We start from the raw sequence: 23,547 nt of genomic DNA, 5'->3' as shown, positions 1-23,547 counted from the left end.
CACTGTTGCTTTTTTTTTTTTTTTTTTTGGTCTCAGCATTTAAATCTCCTTCCTTCAATATTATTGATTCTCGAAAATGCAGATTCATTCACGTTGCCATTCACGTTCTGAATTCTCAGCTATGTAGTGGATCAGCCTGATTGATGGATGATTGCTGAGAGAACTTTGTCCGACCAAGCTGGAAAGTTAAAAAAGAGAAACGGAGAGTGATGGAGAAGAAAGACAAAATGTGAGAGAATTTACTTTCAAGCAAATGCGGGGAATATAAGGCAGTATTTTAGAGTGATTTTCCAGCAATAATCATAATCATTTTTATATAAATATCAACACCAAGAGGCAAGGAAAGTTTATTTTTGTAGCACAGTTCTTACAAAGGTAATTCAAAGTACTTTATGGGAAAATATAATACAGTAAATCAAAGAACAGGCAATAAAAGAACATTTAAAACTGGACAGTTACAACAGGAGAAATAGTTAAGAATCAAAATAGAACACATGAATGCTGCTGGAATGTTACATCAGGTCAAACTCCAGGGCTCTCTTTGGTTTTGCAACTGCAGTTGACATTGCAGAAGGAAAGAAAGTAACAAAAACTAGAAATACTGCATTGCAGATGTCCCGGTGGACGTCTGTGTCAAATATGCAGAATTTCCCTGGCTGCATTCCTAAGATATGGTGTATGTGTGACCTCGACCTCTGACCTCCTAAATCCCTTGTTCATTCAGGAATCCCAGTGAACATTTGTGCCAAAGTTGAAGAAATTTTCTCAAGGAATTCCTGAGATATCATGCTGAAGAGATTGGGACAGACAGACCAACAGACAACGCAGAAACATAACGTCTCCAACTCACGACTCACGATCATGGAGGCATAAAAATGCAGGAGGCATCACAAGATGCTGGAATAAATGTTGCCATGAGCCGTCAAACCATTATTCCTTCTTTAAAAAAATAAAACTTCTCCTGCTGTATGCAAATTTCTAGGCTCAGGAACAGCAGCATTTGTGAATTATAGATGCAATGCATCGTTTATTAATGAGTCAAGTTAACTGAAGACGATCGGGGAGTTGGCTGCATGGAGGAGGAAGATGGACGTTTGAGGAGAGGAAGGTGTTTAGACGAGAAAGTTTAAAATCTGCCAGGTGGAAATGATGTGAGGTGTTAAAGGATTGGCGATAAAGACGAAGAGAAAGACGCGTGCACGCACCTTCAACACACTGCTGTTTTTCTGGTTTAGTTCCTCGCCGTTATTTTCACCCTCACGTTCACTGTTTTTGTTAAATTTGCGATCCCTCCCACTCTTTATTTTACTCTCCCTCCTCAGATCCCATGCTGCCTTCCTCTTCTCTCGCTCTTCTTTCACAGCCGTCTTTTGTGCGTGCAGGACTTCATTGTGACTCCCGGGGGGATTGTCGCCTCACGTCTCTCCTCCTCCATTGTTTCAGTGCTTGGCTGTACAACTTTGTTATATGAGAGAGACATAAATAGAGAAAAGAGATCAAATAAGAGTGAACTCAGTGGAATGAGAGGGTAAAAATATAACGTTAATTCAGATACAATGCAGACTATGTTTTACTGTCATAATCTGACAAGTCAAAGCAGTGATGCGCCTCCATCCAGTAGCCAGCTGCTCTGCAGCCCTACAGAGAGCAGGCCGGCCAGGATGTTAGCATCGCTGGGAGTTGCCCAGAAGAAAAAAAAGAAGGGATTTTTAAACTGGATTTTCATTCATTTCTGAAATAAACTCAGTGACGAACAACAGTTTGATGTTGTCTTCAGCAAGCTAATCCAAAAAATGATCAAAACTTTCATTTACGAAAGCCCAAATTCAATAATTAGCGGTAGAAAGCTAAAATGATGTTGTGAATGAACTACACCATAGACACGTCGTCATGACAGCTAGCTCGGCTTGTTTATGCTGCAGATGGATTTTATAATGTAGAATACAAATCAAAACTTTAGCGAGAACCACAGACATTTTTTCAGGCATTTAATCAAACGCCCATTCAAAAATCCTCTTGACTTTGACACAAGGGAGGCAGACGTTCAGCTCACTTCCAGGTTTCTGGAGTCGTTCTGGCACAGCTTGTCATGTCTCATCTCAACAGCCTATCAAACGCAGGATGTTCCCCTGTATTTTTAATCTTTTTTTTAATATACATTTGCAGTTGAATTTTATTTTAATTGCCAGCATTTGACAGTACCCCTCAAACAAATGAGTAAGAACAACAGACAACCTTGCTTGTGGTACCTTAACACTCACATAGAGGGTTAATGTTCCATAATAATTAAACAGTTGACGTTATGAAAACTCAGTTTGCCTCTGCAGGTGCTACTTTTTGTGAAAGAGTTTATTATTTAACAGTATGGCCCAGTACACAGATCCCACTTCCTCACTGGGAGTCGATGTTCTATTAAACAATTCTATTATCTGTAATATGCTTTCACTTGGGGCTGGGGGGCCCTCCTATGGAGCTCTGGCACCCACTTGTACGCTGCATTCTTCCAGGGTCCTGGCTGATTTAAGGTGGGAAGAGGGGGCGCCAGCCTGGCGTTTGGGGAGCAATAACGTTAGCCTGATTAAGCAGGAATAGTTTTGAGAGCCGCGGACAGATGGAAAGCTGAATCTTCCAGAGCTGCGGATGAAACCCCGGGCTCCAGAATGGCTCCGGGGGTTAGAGGGGACCCTTAAATTGTGGAGAGAGGCGGAGGCGCATGTGCACATCTTGGCGAAAGGAAGCGTTTGATGTGCGGCAGCCGCGGGGAGGTCAGCGGGTCACGAGGGCTGACAGCTGTATGCTAATGAGCGCACGCGGCCGGAGATGTCTGCAGGTGCGTGCGTGCGTGCAGTGAAGGAACGGCACGAGCGCTCTGCTGTTGACTGACAGTCCCGACGGCGGAGGGATGCGCGCGGTGCTCCCGGTTTACCCGCTGCTCTCCTTGTGACATTATTTTAGAAATGCTCTTTATTCAACCTTTCATATCAGCATTTGTATTATTTAAGTCAGTAAGTTCTTGAATTTAAGTTATAAATATTTGTAACTAACTATTGCTGAGTTTGCCATGCTTTTGGACGCCAGCGTGGTGAGGATGAAGATATTTGGCCGACTGGACTTCACTCTGGTGAGGAGCGCTATTGTAGCAAGGTGGAGGAGTAGAAGCGGAGGTATTTCGTTTCCAACACTGGTCTGGGGTCAGCAGCGTTGTGGTTGAGGTTAGACTCATGGCGGAGAAGGACAGAAGTTGATGAGTGAGAGTGACACGTGTCGTCATGGATGTTTGAGGATGCTATTTAGCAAATGTTTTCATTTGTCCCATATTCTCTAAACCTGAGTTGCATACTAGGTGTTTGATTATTATTATTTTTTGTCTCTTCAGTTTAAGCAATACATGCCTGTTTGGTGATTTTTTTTAGTGAGCTAGTTCTATGACCTTCTTATTTTCCTTATTACAGATACAATTTAATGAACACTGTTGGAAAAAAATACATTTAACAGTCTTTTTCTAGTGTTGCTTCCTCAGTGTTATGAAATGCTCACACACACATACATACATATACACACATACATACATACATACACACACACACACACATATATATATATAATATGGTGTTTTGGTGCATCTGTGTGTGTGCGCGCATATACACCTGGAACCTGGAAAAACTACACACATGATGTTCAAAATGCATGTGGCAGCTTTGGTCTGGTATCACAAAACCACATATCGCATTTCTATTGTCTCATATATGCTGATCTTCCAGAGAGATCAAATAGTGTGTGTGTGTGTGTGTGTGTGTGTGTGTGTGTGTGTGTGTTTGTGTGCACCTTGCCATATGCCCTGTATCACCTTGCCTCAAACTAAAGGCTTCAACAATAGTGAAACTCTGTATTAGTGTTGGCTCTCATTTAAATACTTGTCCTTTTGTCTTCCACCTCATGCAGCAAGTGGCGTCAGGATCTAGTTATATTTCTTGGGAATTCCAACTCTGTGTGGACAAGAAAGTAGAGAAGGTTTTAGTTGACAGATTGAAAGGTGCAGATTTGATGTTTCCTTTGAGGGTAACGTGATGAACAGATGGTAGGTGTGGGGAGGATGGAGATAGGGGTTTGTGAGGGAACACATTCATGAGGAAATATAGAATGTCGCAATTAAAGTTTGAACTTACACTTTAAAAAATGTCACTATTTCTTTCGAGACTGCTGTAGAACATGAAACTGAGATCGAAGGAGGACTGCAGTGGTCATCACAGTGAAAACTCACTCTCGCTTGTATGGGCCTACGCAGATGAGGGGCCACTAATGTTTTGCACTTGTGTTGTTGCTACAGGACTTTTCCTACGATGACCCAAAGTTGGAGTTCAATGTCGATGCCCCCAACGGCGTGGTCATGGAGGGCTACCTCTTCAAGAGGGCCAGCAATGCTTTCAAGACCTGGAACAGGTGAAGTGATGACAGACTAGTGTGAATAAAAAAAAAGAGCAGGCATTAACTCTTCAAATGCTAATCCAAATTAAGTGCGTAAGGTAACCAGACCTAACACACAAAACATGCAAGAACAGTGGAACGCAACAATATAGGAGCCCCTTGATTTGCATATAAAGTTACTTTTAATCCGTTGATTGCAGTTTGCAGTCCTGTCTCTGTCTAATTCTGTACTTTCCTCCCCATCAAGGCGGTGGTTTTCTATACAAAACAGCCAACTGGTCTACCAAAAGAAACTCAAGGTACAATTGGATTTCTGTATACTTAACATGTGTTGTGTTATTTCACTTCTTTGCCGGGTAGATGCAGAGTTTGATGTCATTATTACAAGTGTGCATGTCTGTGGATGAGGAAGGGTTCAGTTGTGAGGAGGCTGCTTTGTTGAGTTGCTGTGACACTCCTTCTGATGATGACAGGACTCTTTGACGGTGGTGGTGGAGGACCTGAGGCTGTGCTCCGTCAAACCTTGTGAGGATAATGAGCGGAGGTTCTGCTTTGAGGTGGTGTCACCCACTAAGTAAGTTTCTGTGTCTATTTGTGTCTCAACATAATAAACTTTCTAAGCTTTCTGTATCAGCTCCCCCTCTTAGTTTAAATATAGCATCATCCGCTACATCAGGCTAACTCTGGTTAAAGGAAGCTGTCAGTGCTGGACAGTGATTAAGCAGAAATTATTAGTTGCTTGTTTAGCACCTGTACTTACCTCATTACATGGGAATGCCACATTTTCCTCATACTGGTGTGTCACAAAGTACTTTCCCTCCATTGAAATAACTCATCTATGTTCATAAAAATAAATCAAATTATGAACAAGAATGTAAAAATCTTGAAATTCTAGAGTAATACCCTGCCACTTTACCATTTCCTAAATGATCCTTTAATGTCAGTCATGATTTTAAATGGTATTTTCGATGTCTGCTATACAAACAAATTGTGGGCCCTACCTTTATTTGATGTGCTCAAATAAATTCGAGAGGTCCAGCACCACAAATTTTGACTGCAGTAAATCCTGTGACGACAACTCATTGCTTTAACTTTAAGGTATCCTATTAAAACGTTGTCGCATTAAAACTTCCATAAAACAAATGACTAGACTTGTGCTATATATTCTGTTGAATTATTTTACATGATTCCAAATGTTCCCAACAATGCTCAAATTCAGAAATATGCAGAAATGTCTTCAGTGAAAATGCGCAATTTATTTGGTCACGTGCCTATGAGCCACCTTGCTAACGTAACAAATTGACATGAAGCTCTTACTAGAGACTGTTTCATCATTCTTAAACAACATCAGGTGATTAAATGTAACATGATTAAATCTTTAGCTTGTCTGGACAGGATTTTTTGCTGTACGGTGGAAGTTTAATAGACAGTAAGTCCCATGATCCTCCACCACTTAACAACATTACCAGACAACATTCTGTTATTCTTTTGATTTCTTTAGTTGACAGTGTTTCATACTGTAGGTCATTCTGATTAGGAGGCACAGACTTCGGGTAGCTGTCCAACACTGGATAGTTTTTAAAGCTGTCCTCTGTCACCCTGTAGGAGCTGTATGCTGCAGGCTGAGTCTGAGAAGCTGCGGCAGGCCTGGATCCAGGCTGTCCAGGCCAGCATCGCCTCTGCTTACAAAGAGATCACCGACAACTATTACATTGAGGTATTCACACACTTGGTCACATCATCATAGACAGGCACGATTTATAGTGTTGAGAAATCTTCATGAAAATCTTACCTGTCTGATCAGCGTCTGGACCGGACCGCCTCACCCTCCACCAGCAGCATCGACTCTGCCAGCGAACCCAGAGAGAGGGGGGAGAGGGCAGATAAGGGAGTGAGGGGAGGGGGGGAGAGCCTTCTCCAGCGGGTACAGAGCCTGCCAGGCAACGAATTGTGCTGTGACTGCAGCCAAACAGCTCCCTGCTGGGCTTCCATCAACCTCGGAGTGCTGCTCTGCATCGAGTGCTCAGGGATCCACCGGTCAGTCCTATATTTCCTGGTCAGTGTGGAATAGGACAGGTCACAGTAGATATATGCTAATGTGTATGTTCCCTCTGCGTCTTCCAGGAGTCTTGGGGTGCATTGCTCTAAAGTGCGTTCACTCACACTAGACTCATGGGAGCCAGAATTACTCAAGGTGGGTCTCACAAGTACATTCACATTCAGCTTATACTCTTCTGTCTTGTAGGAGGTGCATTTTTTACCCCGTTGTGAATCGTTTTGATTTTTTACTTTTTACTTCTCTTTTTCGGTCTCCACTGCCTCTCCTCCTGTACCTCCTTCCCCTGTGCAGCTAATGTGTGAATTGGGGAACAATGTGATCAACCAAATTTATGAAGGAACCTGTGAGGAGCTCGGAGCGAAAAAACCTGGACCATCCAGTACAAGGTCAGAGTCAGGATATTGCACAGGCAAAAGAACAAATTAGATTCCATGACTACACTCTCAACTCAACCCTACCACAGTTTGCCTTTACAGAATAAAGCGATATGCTGATGACATCTCTCCATCCTTCATGCTACTCTATTATGAGGCTCCAACCAGGCTGCAACCATTCATCTCCTCCACATACGAATGTATCATTGTCTGTTTGTCTGTTCCCTCCCAGGCAGGAGAAAGAAGCCTGGATCAAGTCCAAATACGTGGAAAAACGCTTCCTAAAGAAGATGAGTGGCAGCGAGGCCTTGGTGGAGGGTGAGAGGAAGTCCCGACCCTGGACAGTTAAGAAGTGCCAGCGACATAACAGCTCTGTTCGAGCCCCTAACAAGGTCCGCAGGAAATACCACCGCTATGAGCCCGGCAGCGCCTCACCGGCAAATCTCTCAGTAGGTCAGTGTAGCAAATTAGGTTTGTTAGTGTGTTGTGAGGAGCCCCAGCTGAACTGTTGTGCTCTTTTGTTCTTTGGCAGCAGCTGCAGCAAAGTTTCGTCGGGACTCCCTGTTCTGTCCAGATGAGCTGGACTCACTTTTTTCCTACTTTGACACTGGCTCTGGTCCTCGCAGTAAGTCCGCTACACATCACGTTAGACCAGGCAGATGTCACTAGACAAGGAAAAATATAAAATCCAAGGTCAAAATTCAATTTATGATTTGTGTTTTATTATTTTGCAGCTCTGCCAGCAGTGGCAACTCGCTCAGAAAACTCTGTAATGATTAACGTGTCCGTTGCTTGGCACTGTTTGGCCCTGCAGGTCTTAGCAGTGACAGCGGCCTGGGAGGAAGTACTGATGGCAGCACTGACATACTGGTGTTTGGTTCAGTGGTGGACAGCGTCACAGAGGAAGGTAATTTTATATATATGATGAAGTCCTCAGCCCTAAATCAGCATGAACACCTCCATCTACATGGACGAGGTATATATGTATGTATATACTTTATATTTTGCTCTCACTGAGTGCAGTGAAGTGAGATACATATGAAAATGAGTTGAGCTGCTTTGCTCCTGAGAGATTAAGAATTCAGTTCCCTCTCATCATTGTTCTGGACCTTTTCCTCATCTGTCCTCAGAAGAGGAATCAGAGGAGTCCTCCAGTGGTGAGGTGGAAGTCGAGCAGGAAGTGTCCTCAGACCCCGAAGACCCAAGGGAGCTCCACCCTGGCGCGCTCCTCCATCGTTCTTCCCGTCTCCACAACTTGCCGCTCATGGCTGAAGCATTGGCTCACGGTGCTGATGTACACGCTGCAACTGAGGAAGAGGATGGCAAAACGCCGCTCATCCAGGCCGTGATCGGGGTGAGACACAGAAGATTAATTGTCTTGAGGGGTATAAACGTGCATCTATGAACTAAATCCAGACAAATCTTCAGTCCTCAATGAGCATGAACACCTCCGTAAACTCTCAGGACCACTGACAAGCTGTACAGTTGCTGAGTCTCTGCCCTCAGCATGTTTACTCTCCCTCCTGGAGCTGGACAGAGCCGAGCACTTTAATGTAAATGAATGACCAAGAAATTAGAAAAATATGTATTAAGAATTTGACACAAAACATTTTTCCAAGTGAAAAATACATTTCTAATTAACATTATAAAGTTCAGCGTTTACAGCGTTCAAATAAATGTAAAAATAAATCGGTTTCTCTCTTCCCTGAAGACTTTCTAAAGATTTTTAAGGACTCCTGGACCTGAATTCAAGAGCCCCTGCTTTAAACCCCACTTTCTCTGACTGCCTCTCCTTCAGGGCTCCCTGATTGCCTGTGAGTTCCTGCTTCAGAACGGAGCCGATGTGAACCAGAGGGACATGAGAGGGAGGGGTCCGCTGCATCACGCCACTTACCTGGGACACACTGGGTAAGAACAGCCTGCAAAGAAAACAGTGCATAGAATGCTGCAACTGTGGCATCTTAACCACAATGAAGTGAACAACTTTCCAGCCATAACAGTCAAGGGCACATCTTTCCGGGGGTTGCAGTTGCAAGCAGTGGAGCTTTAGATATGGGACATAAAAACAGTGGTTCTACATCAAACCTGGTATCACATTATTGTGAGAAGTCGTTGTGAATTATGTGGAACCAGATCTATAAAGTGAGACTGAGGCACAGAGGAAGAAGAGATGGACAGATGAAAAATAATAAGCAAGTCAGCTGATGGCTCTAGCTATCCTCGTGCCAATTTATTTATTACTAATGTGGCCTCTCACAGTTGAGTTGCTGCCGTCAGGGACTGTGGAGTTCATCTTTCCTCTGTCTGCGTCCTTCGTACAGCCAGGTGTGTCTGTTCCTGAAGCGAGGAGCGTCACAGACAGAGGTAGACGAGCAGGGTTACGACCCCCTGAGTATCGCCGTCCAGGCAGCCAACGCTGACATTGTCACACTGTAAGTGATCACAAACTCTTCCTTTTAGACCTGGAGCAGTCTTCACGAGCAGCTTCCTATTTGATTACTCATCATTAGAATTGCCGCATTAATTTTACTAAAGGTAGTAAATATCAAACGTTTTGGAACTGGAAGGACAAACATTTCTCAGTTCTTTCCTTCAGTGAGCAGCAGTTTAAAACAACGCTTCACCCAAACAGCACATTTTGCCTTTCAAGTCTTTGCAAATATGTGTGCTGAGCAAAGATTTTATTCCTCCTGCAGTATTCCTTCGTGACTTCTTCACCACCAGAGTTGGCAAAAGTACAGAAGGCAATTAAAGGAATTTCAAAGTATAAATTAAAAAAAACCAAACTATTGGGTCTTTTCTTTAACTCTGATTTTCAAAACAGATGAAAATGATAAAACTGAGTATTATAAGATAACATTTCCAATGCAGAGGGCATCTTCAGGACAAGCTGCTAGCACTTAAGTTAAATATATTTAGGTTAATTTTAGGCACAGAACCTAGAACATACAGGACATCTTATCCCTCTCTGCAGTATAGCTTGAACATTCATCTTTCCGTGAAGCTAATGGTTACTAGCCGCTAACAGAAGCTACAGCAATTACACAGCAAAACTATCACAAAAAAAACCCACAGCTGTTTACAAGCTCTCAAGAGCATCAACCAGTGCATCCTCAGACAATTTGGGGAAAATGTATTTGTCAGGTCAAGATAACTCCTCATGAGGACTTAAAAGGCAAAATACACTTTTGGATGAAGTATTGCTTCAAGACAGGGCCTGACTGGATATACCAGCAAAGCCTTCGTTCTTCAGTGTGATTTGACACGAGAGATTTATTTGAGATAATAATATTCGGACTTGAATTTTTGTGACACTATTTTGTCTCGTCTTTCTTGACTCTTATCCACTGCATTCCATCTCCCTCCCTCTCCCTCACCACGTCCATTGTCCTGGTCTCCTCCTTCATCTCCCACTGATTTCTCCTCCGCTCCATGTGTATCATCCTCTCTGTCCCTCAGATTGCGTCTTGCGCGAATGAACGAGGAGATGCGAGAGGCCGAGGCTCCTTTGGGACAACCAGGTCAATACCCCAGCAGCAGCCCCACTGAGCAACAGTATAGGAAGTGCATCCAGGAATTCATCTGTCTCACCATAGAGGAATGCTAGTGCTCACTGGTGTATTCCGGAGCATAACTCATGCTCTCTCTCTAATATATACATACACATATATAAATTCCTTAAAAGATCGTGTAGACAAAGTTGCCCCCAGACACTGATGTCAGGTTTGTTGTAGATTGAGGCTTACGGGCAACTTCCTGGTTGTCTGGAGACAGAGAGCCACATGTGAGGGAGGGCGCCTCCTGTCCTACGGAGACCCCTGATGGATCTTCCTTACCACCTCTGTTTTTCTGCATCACCACTACGTTTCTGCTTGCCATTACTCTGCACCACCCATGCCATGCTAGCGACATCACACACAGTAAAACAACATCTGCTTCTTGGTGTTTCGGCTAACAGAGACTTCCTCTAACTTATCTCATTGTGGTGTAAACTCTTATGCCAGGTTGCGGGTTTCCTGTTAGCTCTGAAGAATCTAGTTGCACACGTCCTATTTATCCAGACCATCTATGAGATGTAAATATACATGTTTAGAAGTTAACATGGGTCATCCTTAAACTATGTGATGTGGCATGAGGTGAAAAATGGTATGTGTTCCATTACTTAAAGGACTAGAGTAACTGACAAGCTACAGTAGAGGTGGACAGGATAGTTAACCGTGTATGGACGGAGGTCAGCAAAGGAAATAAAATGAGAAACTGTGACGACAAGAATACTGAAGGGCTTCGGGGGGAAGAGACCCTTGCCTGCTTTGTAAGATAGCGAGAGAGAGAGAGAGAGAAAGAGAGAGTGAGCGAGTGAATGAGTTAAAGAAAACTGAGTCAGTGTTAGATGATATGATATTATGATGCATTATGTAAAGAAAAAAGAGATACTGTGCACTTTTCCCATCTTAATTGTTGTTTTATTTTCATCCAGTTACTTTATACATTTTTCCTGTCCGCTCAGTTTATCTGTCGTCATTTTTCAGTGTTTCATTTACTCACCAGAGGACCAGTGCAATGCAGTTCTTCTATGCAGTTATCAACTGCATTCCTGTTAATGATTGTCATTTTAATCTCAAACCCAGCCTCAGAAATGATGTTTTGATATCATTCTGTAACAGAAGTCATAAAGGCATCATTTTGCTTTTATGTCTCCCGTGGAATGGCCTTATCTTGCTTTGAATACATTAGGCATTCAAACACACCACAGAAAGAGATTTTTATTAATTTATGTACTGGAAGTCTTGTTAAATATTCATTTGTTTTATGATTTATGCAGTCATTTTTTGTTTACCGGTGAGGACATGAAGGTGATGTCGTGGGACCATGCAGTAAGGAAGTGCATAAGCTATTCTTGGATACACTATCAAACAAACATTACTTCATGGGCATATAATCGCACCTCTGTTTTGTTGTAAATACTCCTCCATGTTTTTACATCTGTGGTGAGATGATGGAGCACTTCTACAGTACAGTTTACACACTTGTGGCAACAGTGGACTCCCCTCGCTGGCCATCCCTGACAGTACTCTGCAGGCTTTGCCGGGATTTTTTTTCCGGGGGGGGTCAACATAATTTGCATTCCTAGCATGATCAGATATTTTTCTACGGTTCGATCAAATCGTGCAGTGCAGTCCTGTGGAGTAAGCATGTACCGCCATGACCCCTCTGGTGTCAGAAGTTTCTTCCTGCTTCCATCCACAGATCTTCAGTCACACCTCATTTTTGTCTTTTTTATTTTCATGAAAGCTTACAAACAATACTTTTTAAATAATTGGGTTTTATTTTTCTCTGCCAAAGACTTTTTAAAGGGAAAGTGTCTGACATTGTTGTATGATAACACAGTTTTTTTTTTTTGTTTGTTTATGTTTTTTTTTTTTAACTGTTCTGAGTAGATGCAGCATAGTCTTACCATGCTTTGTGAAGTGACAGAGTGGTAGAAACACTGTTGGTGTATTCACATGCTCAACAGACGTCACAGAGATGTGACGGACCTGAGAGATCTGATATGGCAGCAGGTGACATCCTGCGATAGTTGATGTACCGAGGTAGAAGCGGTGTGGTGGTGGGGGTGGGGGTGGGGGGGTGGGGGGTGCTTGATGTGAAGCTACTGTGGCCAAACTGTTACGGGCCCTTTGCCCTAGCTGAAGTATTAAATGTTGTGTCATTGTGTTTATTGACATAGGAGTGGTTAAAGGTGCTGTTAGAAGCAAACATGCTGTAAATAGTACACTTGTGTATTTTAACTCATCGCCAACTGCCTGCCTCTCAGCATTCAATCACAGATCCTGGCTGTCTGATCTGTTTTATGTTTTGTCTTTGTACTTCCAAAACAACCTTGTCAGGTAGAACTCAAACGCAGTTCTGCACCTCACAGAGATGTTATTCTGTTCACTTGACATTTGGATATCTTTGGAATAATTCTTCTTTGTCTTTTGAAACACTGAGGTGGGAGAATTAAAAAAGAAAAATGCATACAATAAAACTGAGAAACTCTTGATGAACTAACCCTGCTTCTTCCTTGCTCTCATTTCTGTCTCATCTTTTATGTATAACATTCTCTTAGCACTGCAGCAATACCTTTGAAGACATTTGCAAAATTGCTAAATATAGCTTTGCTGAAACATTGCTAGGTGCTGGGAGAATGTTTTCTTTTACTATCTGACGTATCTTTTGCTCTAAAACAAACGTCTGGGCAGCACTTGGCTTATTCAAAGCAGTAACTTACTATTGATCAGGAAATATAAGCAAGGAGCAGACACATTACCTTTTCAAAAAGTGCTATTTAAAGATAACTATCGTGCTCAGTATCAGGTGGTGTTTGAGTTCTAAGCCTGCGGCAGCAACACTGTGCCTTGAATAATTCAATGTCTCCAGTTGTAAAACATTGACGTGATCTCACAAGCTTTTGTTTTCTTTTTTTATACACCATCAATGACACGTCTACTCACATGCCAGAAATGTCTAATTCCTCATCTTATGTTCAAGGAAAACGGCAAATGTCCCTCTGGGAAAATAAACACTGACTGACGTATCACTGCTTCTGTTACCACAGGGGTTGCCCCGGGCAGCAGGAGGGTAAAATCCAAGGATGTTCGGGATAGAGTGAGTGACGCATCCTGGGCCGCCTCACTAAGGGACTAGTGGGATTTGTTTCTGCTCTGGTGGTGGGGGTGTTCTGTAGGCTATCTTGGGCTGTCACACATGCACACGCTCTGGGAAAAGTTTTGAAGCTGTCTGGATGGGATTCTTTTAAATGAGGCTTTCAAAAGCGCATCAAAATCTTCTGTGGCGGAGTGTGGTGTCCCTGTACAATGTTGTCAAATTTTACGACAAAGCAGCATCCACTTAGATAATATGTAGTTTGACCTTCTTCAAAAACTCTCAAAGTTGATCTCAAAAAACAGGTAAGTTCAATTCACCTAATATTAAAGGAGGTGTAACTTTTCTAACCAGCTAGTGCCCGTTGCATCATGTTATACTGGTTTTTATTTGAGGCAATAATGAGTCTGCAGTCCAGAGGAGTCAGCAGGTCCTCCCTCTCCCAACCCATGACTGAAACCTGGATAAGAGTCAACTTGCCCAGTCGAGATTCTGATCTCATTCCTTCTACAATTTCTCAGAGTTCAAGACCATGGGAGTGGCTTGGTCCCACAAAATGAACGATCGGTATAATATTATCAAAACTGACTTGATCTGACTGATCAAACACTAGTGATCACGTACTTGGTGGAAGTAATGATGTGCAGTTAGGGAGCGGCTGATCTAGCTTTCATGATAGTTCTGTCCACTTCTTTTATAAACTAATAAAAATGAACCTAGTCGATGTGTTGTGCCCTGTCCTGTTCACTGACGTCTGTCATTTTCATGAAAACATGGAAGCAGCAGATAGGCTACGTACACAGCAAGCTCCATTGAGTGTAGGACCGTGTGGCTCTCCTGGCTTTCATACGCATGTTTGTGGTTGCAGCCACTGTGGCACTACCTGGTTTGCAAAGTTACATATAGCACCTTTAAGCATCCAGATGATTCGCACAAGAGAGTAAAATGGTCTGAGCCGGATGATGTCGCAGTGAATGGACAGGATGCTCACTGCTCTCTCCCTGGAAATCTCTAATGTGTCCTGCAGACTAAGTCAGACTCCCTTCTGGAAAGGTAACCAATCCAAAAAGTTACTAAAGTGCAACCTTTTGCGTCAGGTAGAACATCGTTGTCAGCTTTCAAAAAAAAAAAAAAGTTTATATTTTTTTAAAAAGGGGTGCTTTTCCTTTCCAGCTCCGCTCTGTCGAGGTTGTAGTGCATGTTCTTCTCCAATCAACAAACAGCTCTACTGAACAAACCCCCTTGACCTTCAATATTCCCCGCTGCAGGTGACATCTCCTGTGTTGATGTCTTTCGCGAGTTTTCTCTCCTCGCGTCTCTCCAGCCCGAGAAGCTAAGAAGAAGGAGCGTTCAGTTCAGCCGCTGCAAGGAGCCACAATGACCAGCTCATCCTCAGACTACACTTCAGCCACATGGCAGTCAAGAGGGAGGCAGTTAAAACAGACTGTTGTTGTTGTTGAGTGTCAGCTGCAAGCATCAACAGACGATAAAGACCTCCAAGCAGTGTTTTGTCAAAGCCTTGTCATTATGCCAAATTGCCCTTGTAAATATATTTAGTCAAGGCTAAGAAATGACCTTAATCTTCTTAAAATGTCGAGTGGAGTTCTTTGTGCTGGTGCGTTCCAGCTGACCCGAGTTGAGTTCAAGCAACATTGACAACAGAGATACGGAACTTAGTATATGAGTTCACCTATTGTATGTCAAATGATCTCATTCCCCCACCCCCGAGTTTCACTCAAACAGAAACACAGGCTTTCTGTGGAAATATTTACTCTGGGTGATTTCCAGTCACTTCTTCACATACATACAAAAGAGTTTATGACCCACTTCCCTAGAACTTAAAATCTGTAATAATAAAGTTTACTTTCCATCTGCTGACTTTGCCATTTTTCTAGGCCACCCAAAGCCGGAACAGTCTTCACATGCTGAATTGTATACTCTCTGTGATGAGTCGTGTAACTTCCCATGCAAAATCTAAATCTATATATCTAATTATAATATAGCATCATGTCTTTTTTGTTCATTTGAATGTGGAAAATAAATGATTTTCAAAGTGTTTTTTCTTTTAAATATCGAATTTTATTTTACACAGACATATGCACAAACAAACTTACTCATACACACAAACATAGTCAAAATAATAATGGTAAAATTAAAAAGAAAAACAAGACCAAAAAAAAAAAACAGTCACAATCAGACAAACAGCACACTCCCAGTACTTTCCAACCCCACCCCTTCCTCCCCTTTACCCCTTTTTTAATGATTTCAGGCACCTAAGCTCATAAATGTCAACAAACCAACTTGCTAAACAGCCTCAGAAGACAACAATAGCAACAACAGTAACAAAAGAAAGAAACCAGGAAGATGTGCATCATCGTGACAGTAGATTATTTTCTAATGGAGCCCAAATTTCCACATAACCCCGGTCATTATTTTCTAATCTAAAGGCCATTTTCTCTCAATTTATTGTCTCCACGGCCTCAGTGACCCATTCCTTCTCTGAGGGAGCCGTGGAACAAATCCAGTTTTTCATCATTATTTTTTTTTTTTGTAATCATGCACAAAGAGAGGAAGACCCTTTTTTCCTTAGGTGAAACTTTGTTAAAATTATGTAAATCCCCTAATATACATGACTCTGGTGTCAGTGGAATGGTTTTGTTGATGTCGTTCACGGCCCGTTTTGTTATGCCAAACCAAATTTCTTTTATTTTATGGCAGTCCCAGAGTAAGAGGAGCAAAGGTCCATCAGTACTGCCGCATTTTGGACAGCTACTGTCCTCTTGTAAGCCCATTGTAAATAGTTTTGAGGGTGTGCAATATAATCTGTTGAGTATTTTGAATTGTCTTCGTTTGTTTTTTATTCATCAAAAGGGTTGTCAAATAAAACACTTTTAACTGTTCAAAATAAGTAATGCTCCATCTTGAACTGTCTACCTTTCACATACATACATGACATACCTGAAATTCAACCGCATGGTGTTACTGATAATACGAGGAGAAAACTGAACCATGAACTTGCTTGGAAAATAACATAACATAACTTCCATTGCATGGAATGGTGACGGGATTTAATGTTGACACCCTCACTTATACTGAAATAAAGAGGTGGTCAACTTATTGATGTCGATCAGATGATGGTAATTCCCCCTAACATTGTGTCCTGCGGACTGTCCCAATATTCAGAGAAGAAATGTCTATATGGGATGCATGTGCGTGTAATTTACAGGGAACTGTGACATCTCCGATCGATTAAAATCATCTTACGGCAACGTTTACGTTTGTGGCATTTTTAGACACTACATTGCAAATCCGTTGGTGTCAGTAATGCGCGTTTTCGGTATTTCCTCCACCGCTGTAGCACCAATGAAGAAGAGAGCCGGAAGCGTAACGTTAATTCTTCCTTCTGTAGACGAAAGCTAACCTTACGTTGGTATCAACGTCCTAAGTTATCGGTTTTAGGGTTTGACAACACCAACGGCAGCCCTATTTCGTCTTCAGTCACGAATCCCTATTTTCACGGGGGTCTCTGGAGAGGTATGTTTTTCCGTAGAAGGTCTCTGGTTTGTTAATACAAGAGATGAGGGGGCAGCTCCCGGAGGTAACACAAGTGTGGATGCTAGTCGTTGCTAACGCTAGCTAGCTAAACATAGCTTTGGCCTGCGTTAGCTGCCGAGACTGCTACCTTCACGTAAGTCTCCGTGTCAAGATTGTCGATTCAACTTGACAGAATTGGTTCTGGTCCCGAAGGCTGGTCTTAACCGTGTGTTTTGCAGACGGCGGCTGAGGGAGCGTCCGATATGCTGTTGCTTTATCGATCCATTCACGTACAAGGAGATTTCACAATAGCGGTAGCGGATCGGCCTCGGCTAACGTAAATCGCTGTAAGGGTGGTTATATATTAGGAAGTGACACTGAGATCAGCATAGAATCAACCCTGTTCGACTAACCATCACCGTTTCAGCTGCTCTTCACATGACAGCAGGTCCGCCGCTAGTTGCTGCTAATGAAGTTCTCCTGAGTGCAGGTGGTCTGAGGTGGAGCTCAGTCAGGGACGTTGCATTCAGTCACGTTGCACGTAGATAAGTAAAGTTTTATAGACGTGAAGTTTGGTTTTTGTTTCCGGTTGTTAATGGGTTGGTTGTAGGATTTGAGTCAAAAGGTTCGAGCATAATAGAGAAGAGCTCATAATGAGTAACTTATGAGTGGTTTCAGTTTACAAAAAAAACACTAGTTCGAACTACTACAATCTACCCCCCCCCCCCCATCAGTTGAAAAAAAAAAGTTTGATATACTTTAGCTAACATGCTGTTAGAGGTGTTTAAAAATGACACCAATGATTTGTCAACTGTGATGTTCTGTGTATTCTCCTATAATCCTGAATAATGGGGAGATGTTTTCAGCGATGGAATAGGCTTCATGTACATTTATGATTTACATCTCTGGGAGGGTTTCGGTCGTCATGGTGCACAAGAAGGCCCGCCTCCAGAGAGAGCAAAACAACCGCTGCACGTGGAATCCTGCTATCTTTGTATCTAGATTGAGCTTCTAAATCTACCTTTGCGTGAGTCAAGGATTAATCACGTCCGCTCGCTCAGTCAGAGGGAGGGTAGCTGTGCTTCCTTCCCCACAGTCAGGCCAGAAGTGACGAGGGGAAAGCAGTTCATTAATGGAGATGACTGCTTCTGCTGGCAGAGGGAGGAGGCGTCACTTAACAAAATGAGGATTCCTCTGAGTGATCAATGTTTCATTTTCTATGTAATAACCAATTAGTGAACACTGCCACAGAAAAATAAATGGCTCCAGTCATCACGTGCTGGCTGCTCAGCGGCATGTTAAGCATGTTATGATATTCACGTATGGATAGTAGTGTTTCACCAGCGCATAGACCTGTTTACACGTCTGTGGTCACGCACATGGCTTGGATTGAACGGGGCATCTGTACTTTACGTCAGGTGGTACACGGTCTACGTGGTGCGCTGACTCCGCCTACTCTGCGTGCTGCAGACATCCTCGAGCATGGTAACGGTGTGGACTCAGGCTGCGGTATACGATATGGATATAATTTCACTATTGTGGTATTACATTAGATATGGTCGTAGATATTGGATACGGTTATCAACATTTTTCTTTCAAACAGAATCTTACCTCACAAAATACTGCAAAAAAGTTGGGAGGCGAATAAAAACAACCACACAGATCAGCCTGTCACAAACTGACCACATTTCCGGGCTCTAAAGGAGTACTGTAGTTCCTGAAATGGTACAGAAACCAAGTCAGACATTATCTAACGTAGAGAAAAACCATGTTCACAGATGAAGCAGGGCATCTGAATGGCACCCTCAAACCTCAGAGGATCGTTGAGATCTCTCCCTTGCATGTCCTTCAAATCCCCAGATGAACAACAACGGGAATAAGAGAGCTCCAACTACAGCCACTCAGCGACTTAAGCAGGATTACCTCAGGATAAAGAAAGACCCTGTGCCTTACATCTGTGCAGAACCTCTCCCCTCCAACATCCTAGAATGGTAAGGTCCACCTATGACATTTGACACAACATTTTTGTTTCATTTCAATGGTCAAATTTATTTATTTTTTTTTTAATAATCATTTGAGATAAACCGATCACTGCTGGTTCCAAAACCTCCCACTTCATCAAATTATAATATGATAAAAATAGATGTAATTTTCTAAGGACCTTGTGTTAAAGTTTGTCATTTTGGGGGCTACAGTTCTTCCCAGTGTGAACTAGGTCATGGACGATCGAACTTTGGCCGCAAATGCTGCTCACCGAGCAGTCATAACACCCTGAAAACTATTAGTGGGGTTTTAATTAGAAAGCTTTTTATTTCTTAGCACACCTACCTTTTTTTTTTTCAACCTGGGAGACATCTGCACTTACACAGATTGATTGTCAGACCAGTCAGTTCACATCTCTCCCTGCTTCCTGGTGTCCTCGCCGTGATTGACAGATGTTCCTTCCTGATCAGTGTGTACTCGTGTTACTCGAATGATACCGGTCAACCCTGTTAGCGTGGCGCAATTTGAGCCAATCAGACTGCACTCTTTATCATAATGTCGGCATCTTCTTTTGTTTTTAAGCTCGTCTGTCTTCCATTTTATTAAATGCATTTACCTAAATGTCTTCTTTTTTTTTTTGCAGAATATCTTTTGTTTTGTTTTACACCTTCTCTCAATGCCTTTTTATATCAATGAATTTTACTCAAGTCTGTTGTCAGAGCTGAAGGTGTTGAAGGGTTGAAGCGGTCCTGTGGTTTCTCTTGTAGGGCAGCGTCATCAGAGGTCAGAAATAAGAATGAAAACCTTGACCAAAGCACACATTCAGCACTCTGTTATAATGAAAGCTGCTGGTGGTTTAGTTTTGATTGGCCCTTATTTTCTCTTAGCAGTCATGTTGACTTTTGTCCTGTGAGCAGCTGATGAATGTAAATGTTTTCGCCACTAAACCACCAGGATGCCCTTGAGGTGTGGGTCACTAGCAGGGTCCATAATGAGAGGAGGGACACTCAACCAGCTGATAGTTAAGTTATTATTTTTGATCAAATATGGCAAATGTAGCTGTCATGACTTGTGTTCTCTGTCTCGTCCAGGCACTATGTTGTCCGAGGTCCTGAGAAAACTCCATATGAAGGTAAAAGCTTGTGAACACTGAGCAACACTTTCTGTTCTTAACGCAGGAATCGGACTGTAGTTTAGGTCCGGGGTGAGGATCCAAACTAGCTGTGCTTCCTGACTTTTGCCACTGTTCTGTGATGAAAAATGCAGAATTCAAAGTTTTTCAAAATAAAAGGATCCTGTAAACCGAGTGTTTCATAGTGTTTTGATCCGGCGCTCCTGCTAAAGTGGACCGAGCTCTCCTCACATAGTGCGCAAGTGGTTGTGAGGATGCCTCAGGTGCGATGCAGCACTACAGCCAGGGAGCCGTGACAATCTGGTGGTGCGTGAGGTCACCGTCCCTATTGCAGAAATAGAGCTGAAGAAATGTGTTCCTCATTGATTCATTCTACTGTGCAGCAAGCTTGAGGACGTTGTAGCACGCACTAATGACAACTTCATCTTCATCATGGGAGGGAAAAGGTTGATGTCACATTTGGACACAAAGAATATCAATCAAAAGGATATTCAGCTAGCTTTAGCTTTAGCATGAGCGAATCAGGGATCTGAACCAGTCCTGATGGTTCTCAGTACTCGCCCTAGTGGTTTCCCACCATGACACACTTCATCTTTGTCTTTCCGTAGGAGGATATTATCACGGGAAGCTCATATTTCCTCGGGAGTTTCCTTTCAAACCCCCCAGTATCTACATGATAACACCTAATGGGAGATTTAAGTGTAACACGAGGTAAGATTGTTTCTTCACTCCACAGTCAAAATGGGCCCCCCCCCCCAAAAAAAACCCCAAACAAAACAAAAACCTTCTGCTGAGTAACTCACCGTGTCGCTCCACAGGTTATGTTTGTCCATCACAGACTTCCATCCAGACACGTGGAACCCTGCGTGGTCCGTCTCCACCATCCTCACAGGTTTGCTCAGCTTCATGGTGGAGAAGGGACCCACCCTCGGCAGCATCGAGACCTCTGACTACACAGTGAGTCCAGCGTAGCACACGTGGACGAGCGCATCCGTGTTGCTTCGCGTGTGTCATACGTGTTTTCTTCTTGCTCTAGAAAAGACAGCTCTCTGCCCAAAGCCTCGCCTTCAACCTCAAGGACAAAGTCTTCTGCGAGCTCTTTCCTGATGTCGTCGATGTGAGTCCTGTTCTTAGGCTCGCAGTCTTCTCTGTTCTCATACCGCCTGCCTCACACTCTCCCGTCTCTCTTCCATCCCTCCACCAGGAGATGAAGCAGAAACAGAAGGTTCAGGAAGAGTTAAGTGCCCGCACTCAGCCCCTCCCTTTACCCGACGTGGTGCCTGACGGTGACCCTCAGCAAGCCCATTATGGCCTCCCAGCCCTCAACGGAGGTCCGGTCCCGCTCCGTGGCGCCAACCACGCCCCTGGCCTGCAGCAGGCCAATCGCAACCATGGACTTTTAGGTGGAGCTCTAGCCAACCTGTTTGTGATCGTAGGCTTCGCTGCGTTCGCCTACACAGTCAAGTACGTACTGAGGAGCATAGCGCAGGAGTGAGCTGAGCTGCTGCTGCTGCTGTTGGGGGGACGCTCCCCCCCCAGCAGATGAGCCAGCTAGTGGACTCCACATTCTACAAACACACTATGTGGGGAGGGATGTTCAGCCCTGGGTTAAACCCCTCCTCGACCACCACCACCATGGACTTTGGCAGATGGAAACTCAAAGCCGACCCACCCAGGAAGGATTGAGAGGAGGTGGGGGAGTGGATGGGAGTGGCAGCGGGGCCCGGGGGGTTTGTCAGGGGCTTATTCAAACGGTTGTGATCCACTTTGTGCTTCAGTGGTAGGAACAAACTTGGCTCATGGGTTGTAGAAGACGTGCTAATAGGTTGATGGTTGGCCGGCCCAGACCGGAGCCTGCTCACAGTAGAACACACTTCCCATCCTTCTCCTGCACCAACGCGACGAGGTACTTATTGTCCAAACATCAGCTCAGAAAGCCCCCGCAGGTTCCAGGTGAGATGCCATGTTTTACAGCTTGTGGTTTCTGTTGCGCACACGAGGAGGAGTGCTGTGAAGGTCAAGCTAGTGCACCGATTCTGAGCTGAGACTAGAGCGAGGCGAAGAACCGGTTTCTCTACATTCAGGTGTGGTTGCATCGGCAGCGGCGTATGGAGACGCGCAGTGAAAAGATTAACCCTCAATCTCTCCTTGTCATGCTGCCGATCGCACGCTGAATTCTAGTAACACAGAGGAAGAACCACCTCACCAGGCAGGGACCCCTCATGTGATCCTGCCTGATAACACGCCTCCAGAAGGGCTTCAGTTTAAGCACAAGTGGAAACTTCTAGAAGAGCGCGGAGCATCGACAGCAGGCGAACGCGGGAAAGTCCTGAACGCATCTTCACCATGTTGAATGTTAAACAGAAGGAAACATGAAGAGAACCAGTAGAAATGTGTTCTCCTAGGGAGGCCGAGAGATGATAAACAGGAAGTGGAACCAGTTAGGACGACGCTCTCTCTCTCATCAACCCATGAGCCAAGTAGTGAGCCCAGTAATCTGCACAGAACTAGAGACCAGTACATTTTCTGATTGGCTGACCAGACCAGTATAGCATCACTCTATATATCGGTCCAATCAAGGAGGCACGTGACAGGAACCAACTTTTTTTTTTTTTTTTTTTTTTATTTTTGTTCCGTATCATTTCTGTTTGACCTTTTTTCTTTTTCTTTTCGTTCTCTTAACTTATAGACTAAATCAATTCTGATGACTCGGCTCGCTCAGTTCTGATTTAGAGGAAATATCATGAGGTTGTTTGCTACAGCAGGGTGGAGCAGGAAACATGCCGGCTGCCGCGGCTCGGGCTCACATGATTGCTGATAAATTTACTGTCGTGCATTTTAGTACAGCTGGTTCCACTGTGTCTGATGTTCCTACAGAAAAGTGGCGCGTGAAAGCAAATATTTGCCTTTCTATTTGCTCTTCTTTTCTCAGCACCGACCGATATTTCAAACGAAGAAACAAACAACTCAACTGATGATAGGAGTGCGTTTGTGTGATACAGCAAATGCTCTAAAGTCTCATGCTTCAGTTAATCTTTTGTGACATTGTATGTTTTCATAGTAAATGCAAATAAATTTCCCCGCTTGGCGGGGCGTTTTAGGAAAACAAGCTGTGTCTGTGATGAATCCTGCCTTCTCTCTCCAGTTAAATAGGCACAGCTGGCAGGGACCAAATGTTCATCAACCTGTCATTCTTTCAGCTTAACTCAGTGCAAGTGTTCGCATCTGCTCAAACATGGACTTCAACCCCCCCATCCTTTAGCTTGAGAGTTGAAACTCGAAGAGATGAGAGACATTCAGGGTCCAGCAGTGACTCTTGATCAATATCAGATGGGAACAATGAGACTCAAGGTTGTCGTGGTTCACGTCTTGTCTGTGGCACAAGTGGACTTCGT

At 43.5% G+C, this 23,547-nt stretch overlaps 2 protein-coding genes across 2 annotated transcripts in view; both read left to right on the top strand.

The window, feature by feature from the left end:
- Nucleotides 1-15,687, top strand: part of LOC147267811 (arf-GAP with coiled-coil, ANK repeat and PH domain-containing protein 3-like) — a 58,628-nt gene extending 42,941 nt beyond the window's left edge. The window contains exons 11-26 of the mRNA XM_086198888.1: nt 4,328-4,440; nt 4,673-4,724; nt 4,899-4,999; nt 6,031-6,142; nt 6,230-6,462; nt 6,550-6,619; nt 6,776-6,870; nt 7,091-7,311; nt 7,391-7,483; nt 7,673-7,765; nt 7,989-8,212; nt 8,657-8,766; nt 9,180-9,290; nt 10,318-10,379; nt 13,457-13,506; nt 14,772-15,687. Of these exons, the coding sequence (XP_086055014.1) occupies nt 4,328-4,440; nt 4,673-4,724; nt 4,899-4,999; nt 6,031-6,142; nt 6,230-6,462; nt 6,550-6,619; nt 6,776-6,870; nt 7,091-7,311; nt 7,391-7,483; nt 7,673-7,765; nt 7,989-8,212; nt 8,657-8,766; nt 9,180-9,290; nt 10,318-10,379; nt 13,457-13,506; nt 14,772-14,840 (1,809 nt within the window). The 3' untranslated portion in view covers nt 14,841-15,687. The remainder of the gene's footprint in view (nt 1-4,327; nt 4,441-4,672; nt 4,725-4,898; nt 5,000-6,030; nt 6,143-6,229; nt 6,463-6,549; nt 6,620-6,775; nt 6,871-7,090; nt 7,312-7,390; nt 7,484-7,672; nt 7,766-7,988; nt 8,213-8,656; nt 8,767-9,179; nt 9,291-10,317; nt 10,380-13,456; nt 13,507-14,771) is intronic.
- A 1,167-nt stretch (nt 15,688-16,854) lies between these two features.
- Nucleotides 16,855-23,249, top strand: ube2j2 (ubiquitin-conjugating enzyme E2, J2 (UBC6 homolog, yeast)). Its single transcript, XM_086198887.1, has 7 exons — nt 16,855-17,037; nt 18,898-19,028; nt 20,112-20,152; nt 20,761-20,863; nt 20,971-21,109; nt 21,189-21,269; nt 21,357-23,249. The coding sequence occupies exons 2-7, from the start codon at nt 18,898-18,900 to the stop codon at nt 21,645-21,647; spliced, it is 786 nt and encodes a 261-aa protein (XP_086055013.1). The 5' UTR covers nt 16,855-17,037; the 3' UTR covers nt 21,648-23,249.
- Nucleotides 23,250-23,547: the final 298 nt, after the last annotated feature.

This window comes from Aulostomus chinensis, chromosome 3 (genome assembly GCF_037954235.1).
Source record: "Aulostomus chinensis isolate RoL2024-O1b breed Wild chromosome 3, RoL_Achi_v1.0, whole genome shotgun sequence".
NCBI lineage: Eukaryota > Metazoa > Chordata > Actinopteri > Syngnathiformes > Aulostomidae > Aulostomus > Aulostomus chinensis.
Note: the sequence above shows the minus strand (reverse complement) of the source record. Positions and strands in the feature narration are given on the sequence as shown.